This window comes from Lagopus leucura, unplaced genomic scaffold (genome assembly GCF_019238085.1).
Source record: "Lagopus leucura isolate 7727_CA_CO unplaced genomic scaffold, USGS_WTPT01 Super-Scaffold_100009, whole genome shotgun sequence".
Taxonomy (NCBI): Eukaryota; Metazoa; Chordata; class Aves; order Galliformes; family Phasianidae; genus Lagopus; species Lagopus leucura.
The window spans coordinates 28,933,945-28,944,560 of NW_024962266.1; the positions used below are offsets into that span (position 1 = coordinate 28,933,945).

At 47.2% G+C, this 10,616-nt stretch overlaps 2 protein-coding genes across 4 annotated transcripts; one reads left to right on the forward strand and one right to left on the reverse strand.

Moving 5' to 3' along the window:
* Window positions 1-857: 857 nt before the first annotated feature.
* CRYZ (crystallin zeta) lies at window positions 858-6,671 on the reverse strand. 3 transcript variants are annotated; one of them, XM_042873554.1, is made up of 9 exons: window positions 6,544-6,671; window positions 6,290-6,414; window positions 5,819-5,971; window positions 5,084-5,247; window positions 4,405-4,456; window positions 2,746-2,895; window positions 2,340-2,441; window positions 2,155-2,250; window positions 858-1,890 (listed from the first exon to the last, which is right to left on the reverse strand). In XM_042873554.1, the coding sequence occupies exons 2-9, from the start codon at window positions 6,404-6,406 to the stop codon at window positions 1,729-1,731; spliced, it is 996 nt and encodes a 331-aa protein (XP_042729488.1). In that variant the 5' UTR covers window positions 6,407-6,414; window positions 6,544-6,671; the 3' UTR covers window positions 858-1,728. The 3 variants fall into 3 exon arrangements, with proteins under 3 accessions (XP_042729488.1, XP_042729490.1, XP_042729489.1); XM_042873556.1 differs by having other exon boundaries at window positions 6,496-6,671; XM_042873555.1 differs by having other exon boundaries at window positions 6,568-6,669.
* Window positions 6,672-6,899: 228 nt separating this feature from the next.
* TYW3 (tRNA-yW synthesizing protein 3 homolog) lies at window positions 6,900-10,298 on the forward strand. The gene is made up of 5 exons (XM_042873656.1): window positions 6,900-7,148; window positions 7,838-7,936; window positions 8,646-8,717; window positions 9,031-9,164; window positions 9,934-10,298. Exons 1-5 carry the CDS (start codon window positions 6,900-6,902, stop codon window positions 10,154-10,156), a joined length of 777 nt encoding a protein of 258 aa, XP_042729590.1. The 3' UTR covers window positions 10,157-10,298.
* The last annotated feature ends 318 nt before the right edge of the window (window positions 10,299-10,616 follow it).

The following is a 10,616-nucleotide window of genomic DNA, read 5'->3' on the forward strand; positions in this document are numbered from 1 at the left end:
GCGCTCGGTGCTGCTCGGTGCTGCCCGACGCCGCCGCTCGCGTCCCACGCCGTTGCCAGGACACGGGATTGCGGGGCGGGGCCAACGGCGGAGCAGCGCCGCCCCCCACAGCGCCCCCGTGCGGCCGGCACGGCGCGGCCTCCCGTTTCTGGCAGCCGTTTCTCGCAGCGGGCGGCTGTCCGCGCCTCGGCAGCCCGAGGAAGGTGCTCCTTTTCTCTGCGCCTTCCCCAGGGGCTGCGCTCAGCCCCTCTAAACCCACGCTGCAGGTACGCCCTGCCCAGCGCTCCTTTCAGGTTGTTGCTGGTAGGCGTTGACCCGAAGTTCATACAATACCTGCGTTCATTGCCACCTCCGTATGTGCGTGGCCTCCCACCAGCTGCCCACTGAGACTAAACCAAAGCGTTACGATCTGAGCAGGAGTCTTAAAGACACAGACGTGGGGTCCTCTTCTGCCTTAACACTTCTTCAGTAACGGATCGCAGATGCAGAGAAGTCCAGACACTCCAAAAGATTTTGCCAACTACTTTCTCAGTTTAGATTAAACAAATAGCAGTAGAAATGAGTGCCCGTTCAGAGAAATCACAGCTCAGAAAATGGTGTCACCCTGCACAGAGAACTGCACCGCTGTGTGCCGCAATGACACCAATAGAGTCCAAGCCAAATGCCACAAAGCAGGTAACGTTCATGGGCAAACAAGGCTCTGCTCAGGACAGGGTCATTTCTCCTCAGAGAAGCAGAAGCGCCCATCCTTAAAGATGAGGGCTATTCTCATTAGAGAACCATTCCACTGAAAGGTACACCGGACTGTAACACCATGCTGCATTCTGAATGCAAGAACTGGCAACGCTTCAAAGAAATGGGGTTTGGATTGCTGTATTTGGAACAAGCCAACAATACATACAGATCCAGTCATGAAATAACACTGATTTCAGTTACCCATGAAAGCAGCACAGACCCGTTTCTCCTCATTACAGGCAGGGATTTATGTGACTTTAAAATTAATATGGGTCACAGGAAGACCTGCAAGTGCTCCAACAGCCACGTACCATCAAGAAATCAACTGCTTCTGCCAGCATGATTGTTTGCAAAGCAGCAAATATGCTGCACGCACAGCTCCAGTTACTCTTGGCATTAACTGGGGTGTTGTCAGCTAGGCTCCAAGTCAGGCACAGCAAAACAGAACTGCTTCTGCTTTCAAGTAATTCATACTTGAGAGATTCTTTGGCCATTTTTTGAGCTAGGAAGTGAACTATCCTGACAAAAAGAGCTTTGATTCCAAGCAAATTCTGTGACAAGATGAAAGAAACAAGTTTTGTGGCTAATGAATTTACAGCCTTAATTACATGTGTGTCATTGGTTTCATACCTTTGTCAATCTGCTCACAAAGCAGGCTTCATTCTGCACTGCTTACAGCTTCCCAATGCCCTCACTTCAAGTAGTGCTTTGTATCAGACTCCAGCTGAGATTCCCAGTTTCCCATCACAGTGTCAAACCAGCGCAGTTATTATTTCCACATCAACCAAAAAAAGTTACACAAATTACCATAAATTTTGTCCAACATTGCTTATACAAAAAGAAAACACTGCTAATGAATCAGCATAACTAACTAAGCTAGCACTTGTTCTTCTGAAATTTGATTAAAAAATGCATTTCATTAAAAAAAATGTTCAATGAATCACGTAAGCAAAGGTGCAGATAGAACAGCTATAAAGTAGATGGAGAAATACTTTATGGCAGGAGTACCATCTTTCCTCGAGCACCACTGCTGTGAATAATGTCCTCATGAGCCTTAGCTGCTTCCTGCAGGGGGTACTGGGGGCCCACCACTGGCTTCAGCCAGCCAGACTCCACACCGTCAAGGACTGCCCTCGCACATTCAAGCCTCTCCTCCTACAGAAAATAAGAGGCAGCATTTACCACCACGAGGTCTCTGCATTTTAGAAAAGTACGAACTGTTTCTGCCAGCGTCAAATCGATGCTTGCAACCCAAAAGCATGTTATGGTGTTCTTAAGATTAAATCAAAACGTAAAGGAACTGGCACACAGAGTCCTCATAGTCAAATTATGCTTTCACTCCTGTTTTTAACACAGACAACTGTTTCAACAGGAAAAGATCACCAAAGAAATCTCTAAAAAAAAATGTTATTTTCATACCTCAGTTTCAAGAAACCGACCAACGCCAATGATGCTGGACTCTTTGCTCATGGTGTCTCTGGGGTTTATCTCAATGGAACCTCTGCAGCCCACAACCTGTTAGAGCCACGTTAAAAGAGAGTTTAAGTTCTCACTGTCAGATTGCACAGTTAAACATGCAAACCCAAGGGACAGAAAATACGTACCATCACCCTTCCTGCCTGGGACAGCAGATGTAAGTCAGCAGCCAGATTGACGTTGGAGAGCATTTCTACTATTATATTAACTCCTTGCATCTTGGTATATTCCTACCAGAATAGAATACATAGAAAGTTACTTCACTTAGTGTTTTGGTGCTGCTGTACATTTCATATACTACCAAAAGCACACCTTTGGCAGCTGATTGCTTTTTATATACAGACTTTGTGCTAAGGCTGATGGCCAATAGCAGATGTACAGGTGCTGAGTTAGGAAAACTATCATACTGGGATTTTCCGAAATGCCACTGCATAAATTTGTTCTTAAAATTTTCCACAAACAAGTGTTCACTTTTTTTTTTTCTTTAAAGTTAATAGAGAGATGCTGCATGAGCTAGACCCAGTATGTACTCACCTTAATTTTGTCAAGATAATTAGCTTCTCTGTGATTAAACGCTTGGTGAGCACCATTTCTCAGAATAATGTTCATACCCTCCTCAGTCCCTGCCGTGCCCAAAACCTTTAAGCCATAAGCTCTGGCAATCTGACATGCTGCTATTCCCACCTGGGAGGGAAAGAGGAGGAAATCAGAACAACAAAAACAACTCTCTGCATTTTAAAATTTGACACATTTACCAGTTGGAACTTAACTATTTTTAAAGTTCGCCTGGTCATGTATTTCTTCAGCTACAGTAATTAATTTTGATCTTAAAGATATCCCAATAGTATTAAAAAAAGGAAAGGATGTTTCCACAGGCATAGTGAGGCTCTGTGTCTTGTTGTGTTGTCTGCATGCTTGTTTAGCAGCCATCAGCGTTTGCTCTGAATCCACACATAAAGTGGCTCATCTGTTAAAACTGGTCCAAATAACACTTGGCATACAGACAAAAAACTCTGCACAGAATCACCAGCTCCTCATACCAGCACTGTAAGCTGCAAAGAAAACCTGCAGGCACAATCTTACCAGCACTACTTCTGCACCTCTCACAGACCTATCGGTGTCTTTAGACACGGAATTCTCAGGATCTTAAACAGCTTTGCCCTGTTTGGAGGTAAGGGATGCCTTCAGAAAAAGCTGGCTTTGGAGCCTATGAAACGTAACTGAAATACTTCACAGCCAGGCTGATGTTCAGATAAATATTCAAAAGAACACACGTTTTTAAGAATAATTATGGAAAACAGCATGACTTAGAAGAAAAGATGCAACAATGATCTTTTGGCTGCAGCAAGTGCTTCATCCCTGTACATCTATTCACTGCTTCTGTAAATATTCCCGCAACAAAGGTCACAACACGTAGAAAAACAGATTTGCAGTATTTTCTTCAGCAAACCAAAGCCAGTACATCTTTTCAAGAGGCACATAAACTGCAGAAACACTATGTTTATCCCTTGGGGAAAAAAAAAAAAGATTACTAAATTGATATTCAGTATTATAGCATCTTAGAATGAGGACGGTTTCCCACATGAGACTGTCATCATCAACTGTCTGACAAACAGTTCATAAAAGTTTGCCAGTTGATCAGCAGAAGTTGAAGATGCAGAGTACAAGAGATGAGAAATTTGAACTTCATCTGACAGAGATCTGAAATTTCACCACATAACACCAAAGCAAACCAGGTGTGCAATTTCAAGGAGTGTTCAGCCATCAGCTGATATACTCCAGTATCTCTCCTTGAAAAGCTAGCTGTTAGGCAATAATACCCCAGCAACGCAAAGTTGCTAGCTATTAGTGATTGCTTTTCAGAGAACTGAGAACATCTTGCACATAATCAAAAACCACAGCTTTTTGCCATCACCTTTAACATACAGCTTCTGGCTCACCTTCCAACTGCAGCAACGTATTTATCACAGAACCCTCTGCGCGAGGGGCCTTACTGGATCCCTCACATAGTTTCAGGGTTACTTGGGATAACAAGATTTCTGCTTTAGGAAAACAAGGTGTTCAAAGAAAGACTTACTTTTTGTTAATCAATTTATTGGTATGGATGTAAGCAGAAATCACAGAACAGAGGGGAAGACAGATACAGGAACAGAAAACCCAATTTTTAATGACTTGCCTTTTCAGAATACTTACACCTCCACTTGCACCATGAATTAGTACGCTTTCCCCTGCTTTGGCATGCCCTCTGAACAAAAAAAGACATACAATATTGGCATGATGATTACAACACATGGCCACTACGTAGCACTGTACCAAATCTTATCTTACACAGTATTATTCCCAATTCATGTTACGGCTAAGTAAGTACGATCATTCTCTTTGGAAAAAACAGGAACACAAAACAAACCACATCATTTATGAATTTAAGTAACGCGCAGTTACATCAACATGCAACAAGCAGCAAGTCAACATCCTGGTATTCACCTCAATGTAAGGTCTCCCCCGTAACAAACAGGTCTTCAAATAAACCACGCTAGTTTTAACCATCTCCTCCACCAAGCGAGACCAGACTTCCACATCTTCCATCTCCTCCAGCTGATACACAACTGGCTCTTACTCCTTGTACAGTGCTGCAGCATTTATTACATGATGTGTACTAAGGAAGCCTTTGAGGTCTGTTCTCTTAATATTTCCCTTCCCAGGTAAATGCTATCAGTAGCTTACAGGTTCTAGCAGCACAGTACATGTAGCTGAAGTCTCTCCACACAATGATGCCTCCACATTCCCTCATTTAACAGGACAATGAAAACATTGGCTTTAGTATTTTAAAAGTTCAATAGCAAAATGCACAAGCTTTAATTTGGCAGCTTACTTCAGGAAAAGAGCACGGTAAGCAGTGAAGTAGGGTATTGTAATCGCTGCTCCTTGACTGAAATTCAGCTTATCCGACAAAGGAAAGACTGTACTGGCTTCAGCAACTGCATACTCTGCATATCCTCCAGAGAGCGTAGCAGAGGCAAAAACCCTGTCACCTCTCTAGAAAGCAGGGAAATAAAACAGAGAAATTAATCATTTCCCTCACTTCCTTCCTTAATATACATCAAGAACAAGTTTGGATTCTTCCCAGAAGCTTTCCTATTAAAAACCAACAACTATCTTTGCCACAGAGAAGGTTTTTGTGTTAATGCATACGATCAATGCCACCAACACAAACCACAGAATTTCACATACTTAGATTCAAGTTATGAGCACACAGCCTCCTCCTTACAGTGTGACACACAACCCTACTGCCCCATTAGCGTTAACCTCAACGAATCTCAACATCAGAAAACGCCACCCAGATTCCAAACACAACAAAACCAAAAAATCATTTTTGTTTAGTGTGGAAAAAAGCCACGCTCTTACAATACCCTGAGGTAACCAAGCACCGTATCTGTTCTTCAACAGCGATCACAGGGCAGAGGACGCAGCGGCGCTGAGCAAGCACACCTCGCCCTGCTGGGAGCCCAGGCACACAGCCAGCCTCGCTCACAGTACGGCAGCGCACAGCACAACGCACGGCTACTCGGCTCTGCAAACTACAAGGAGTTAAAGCCCCGTCAAGTACCTTGAATGCAGTCACGCCTTCCCCGACGCTCTCGACCACACCAGCCACGTCGGAGCCGGGGGTGTAAGGCAAAGCCGGTAGTCTAGCGTAGTTCCCAGAGCGGATGTAAGTCTCCACAGGGTTTACCCCACAGGCGTGGACCTTAATTAACACCTGAAAAAAAATTACATTTGTTAAGTAGCATTTCAAAAGGTTTAAATTTAGAATTGACAGCACGGCATCACGGCGTTTCAACTGAGCAGCAAAGCAGCGCTCAAGTGCTGAGATAAACAACCGGTGCTGCACTCCAGCCGTCACGGAATCCTTCACGCGCAACGTGCAGACAACGCAACAGCGCAAAAACCCACACGTGTGCTAAATGCCACGTCCTGGGCTGCAAGCGGGCGGACGGCAGCTGCTGAGCCGGGAGGGGCAGAGCTGCTTCGCACGTGGCTGCGGCCGCAGGGCTGCCCGGGCTCAGAGCTCACCGACCTGCATGTCCTTCGGGGCGGGGATGGGAACATCAGCCTGCAGCCTCAGCACCTCGGGACCCCCGAACTCAAACACCCGGACCGCCCTCATCGCGCCCCTTGCGGCCGCCGCGGCCATCGGAACACCTGGAAATAAACGAAAATGTAACAACGATGCATCGACTTCATACTTTATTTTACACCGTCAAAGGAAAGAAACGAAACCACCTCTTCTCAAGCAGAAGATTGAACTCAGCCCCGCACCCCAAAACGAACCAAGATTCCCCTGACTCCGAGCACCTCACAAGGCTGATGCGGTACGGGCAGAGGCGCTGCGGGAACGGCGTGCGCGGCGCTACCAAACGGACTCTGAGCGCGGTCACGCACCGCCGAGCGGTAACGAAACCCCGTGACGCCCCGCTTCCGCTCACTCTTAAAGCAACAGTCAGAAAACCAGCAGAAGCGCTTCGCGGCCAACCCCGCATCTCGCGACCCGCGGCCGGGGGCGGGATCAGCGCGGGGCGGGATTCGGCGGCACGCCGAGCCCTTCGCGCGCGCAGAGGTTTGTCCCTCTCGGGCGCCCGTCGGAGCGGCGCCGCGGCCGCCGTAGGCGCGGGGTTGGGCGCCACCCGATGGCGGCGTTCGGGCGCTGGAAGGCGCAGCGCTCGGCGCGCCAAGACTGCAGCCGGCGGGGCGCGCTGGATGAGCGCGCGGCGGGCGTGGTGCGGCTGCTGAACGGGTGCGCGCCGTTCTGCACCACCAGCTCCTGCTCGGGGCGCCTCGTGCTGGCGGAGGGCGGCGCCGCGCTGAGCGCCGGGATCCCGAAGCGGCGCTGCCGGTGGCTGCTGGTGGCGCACGAGCCGTGCGGCCGCGCCGACGTGGTGAGGAGGGCGCGGGGCGGCGTGCGGGTCGGGCTGCGCTTCCCGAACCTTGTGCGGAACGAACGGCACGACGGGCCGGAAGGGAGCGCCGCCGCGTCCCGAACCGTCTCCAGTGGGAAGCGGTGCGGCTGCCGTGGGAGTGCGGTGCCCCCGCGCTCTTAGCGGGGCGCGGAGCTGCCGAGCCGCGGCGGAATTTCGAGGGAAAGACGGCGGGAGCGGCGCGGAGCGGTGGAGCTGCGGGGATCCGCGCTGCGCCTCGGCGGTGCTGTGAGCCCGGGGATCCGGGGCGGGGAGCGGCACTGGGGCCAAGCGATCCCACCGCAAAGTGCGGAGCAGCACTGCCAGTGGGGGAAGTAACGGCTGCCCTTCGGCTGTCTGTGATGTATGCGGCACGGCGGAGGTGCCCTGCTCAGAACCCAAAAAACGCCTCGCTGATGCCTGGCGGGGCGATGGCTTGGGGAAAGTCCCTGGGTTTTACAGTGAAGGAGAGTTTCTTATGGAATTATGAGCATCTGTGGACTGTTTGTGTGTTATGAGCAATGAAAAATTGAAAGCGGCTGGAAGAACGGGTTCACTTGGATCACGCTTGCTGCATTTCTAATGATCTTTTTACAGGTACTTTGGTACCTGTACTTTGCTACTAACAGTACAAATTTTCAGTGTTAACTGAAACACTGTATGTTTTTCAGATGGCAGCGCTGGAAAACGCCACCGGCAATGTCGTGTTCAAGTTTGAGCCATTTGTTCTCCATGTGCTGTGCCAGGAGCTGCAGGACGCACAGCTGCTGGTAAAATCACAGCAAGCACCACCTGACCTGGTTGTTCTGTGACATGTAGGAGTTCTGGCTCCTGCAGCAGCTCCAGCACTTGAAAGCTGCCCCAGATGTGTTTAATGGCTGAGGCAGTAAGAGCTGATGGAGCAAACACGGTGTTAAATTTACATTATGTACTTCTTTGATATACTTTTTAGAGAACAGCCTCCAGTGTAGCCTTCTCGTTGAAGCAGGCTTTTAGCTGGTGAGTCTGGGTTTGCTCCCGGTGGCTCAGAGATGGGTTTTCAGACGTTGCTGCTGGTCTGGCTCCGGCATTTCAACTCATGGAGCAGTGTCTCTGCCTTCTGCTGTTTCAGAATGACTCTGGAGAGCAATGCATGATTGTTTTCTTCCTGCATTCATGGAGAAGAGAGTTGGTTGGCTGCTCTTGCAGCACTGCTGAAGTTCTACCTATGAAAGTGTTGTGTGACTGTCTATGTGACTGCCAGCCCATCACAGTCAGGCAGTGCCAGGAGAGAGAGGAGTGTCCTGTCTGGACTGATGGGGTGGGATCAGACAGGCCATCGACTGCAGTTCTTTGAAAACCAACCAAAATTTGTGATACGATGTGGGTTTGTTCTCAAAACCATTTAAATGGTCGAACTGTTACTGCATTCATTAGGGGAAATTACTACTTGCTATGAAAGTGTACACAACTTGTTAAAGACATTTATTTGTTTTGCAGCATTCCGTGGCTATTGAGTCTGGGTTCAAGAACTCTGGCATTACAGTTGGCAGAGGAGGAAAAATTATGATGGTAAGTACTTGTCACTTACCTGTAAGGAATGTGAAAGAACGCTTCATTCATGTTAGCCTCAAATATTTAAGAGCACCAGTCTGAATTGTAATGTGAAACACAGCTGTCATGAGGTATGCAATGGAGTAATGTTCTGCTTCAGCTGTCAGCCAGCCAAGCAATTGTGTGGGTGTCACTTTGATTATTTTATTTGTTTGTTTTCTCCCTCCAGTGAATTGCTCACATTACCTAAATAACCTTCAGAAGATTTAAAATAACAATAATTTTTTTTTTTAAACTTATTTTAGGGAAATCTTTGCTTGTGTTATTTTAGGCTGTCCGGAGCGCTCATTGCTTGGAAGTTCCATTGAGCCACATGGGGAAACTGATGGTCTCTGAAGAATATATTGAATTTCTGGTGCATGTGGCTAATGAGAAAATGGAAGAAAATGCAAGGAGGATTGACAGGTTTGTTAGCTAACACAAATCCTATCCGTGACATCTAAATCTGAAAGTGAAAAATGCATAGTAAATGTTACGTAAAAAGAAAAATAAATTAAAAGAACAAAACCCAGAAGTCCAAATTACGATTTCAATTAATTTTTTTAATTCAGAAGGCTATAAACTATTGAAGCAGAAACCTGTAACCAACATGTTTAGTTGAGTTTGCAGGCTGTGTTTGCTGCTGAGTAGAATTTATCTGATGATAACAGCAGCATTTGCTGATAATTCAGGAACTGTTTCAGTATTCAGATTGCAGTGCATGCTTCAATCCACTACATGCTTTGTGTAGTTTCCCAAAGTGAAATATTAGTGTGGAAACTGTAAAAGTACTTTAATGTGGAAGGTTATACATTCCAGGAGTCTTTGTGGTTCTTTTCAGGCAAGGAACAAAATAGGCAGAAAAGCCATAGAGCACAGAAGGTTCTACGACCAACTTGCACCTGATCACCAGTGCCATTGTGCAAATGTGAGATTAGCTGAGTCTCAATGGGATACGAGTATTTCTATCAACTGTTTGACTTCTAATCCACAAGCATTACCAAGAGAAGTGGCATGGTGTACACAAGGACACGTCTATACGTACTTCTAGTTTTCTTCCTGAACTGACTAGGCTGTTGCAACATTAGTCATGGTTTTCTTAATATGTTTTGATTGTATCACAGAAGCATTCATTTCTCAGAGTAGTTTTTCAGATCCTGAGAAGAACAAAAATAACTGCACGGCTCTTTCCTAGGTTCTACAAGCGCTTGGAGGCAGCCCTGGAAGCAGCGGGCGGTGTGAGCAGCTCGCCCTCCACAGGCACAGGGCAGGCTCACACTGTGTATGTTCGCAGAAGGAAGAGGAGGGCTGCCAGAGTGCAGGATGTGCTCCCCTCTGCAGAGGGTCATAACGAGGAGCTGGAGCCTGGGGATGACCCAGAAGGCAGCCTTGATATTTTTGCTGAAATCACGCTGTAGCCACTGAAAGGCAAATGGCAAACTGGACAATGTGCATGGTGCTCTTTATAAGAGATACAAATATTGCTCTGTTCTAAGTAGTAACACTGCTGGTTGCTACCAGGAGGAAAAAAAAAATAAAAAAGAACGCAAGGTAATTAAACAGAATTGTGAACAGGCTTAAAGCCACAGAAGCACAGAGAAGAGAACCTCAATGTTTGAGGTTGTTTTCTTTGTTTATAACTGCGCTGTTGCATTGTCTTACTGCGTAGGTCAGCTATCATAGAGGCCACTGCTTTGCTGTAGTCTTTGGCCACGTTCTCTGTGAAGCATTCCCCTTTCATTGCTGGGGTGAGGCCTGCAGAGAAGCCATAAAACCGGGGTTGTTATCCCTGAAGCTTTTAATCGCTGTCAGAGAGTTGTAGAACTATGTGCAGCAATGCAGAGGGCCTTTTCAGAACAGCACGGAGCCACTGCGTCA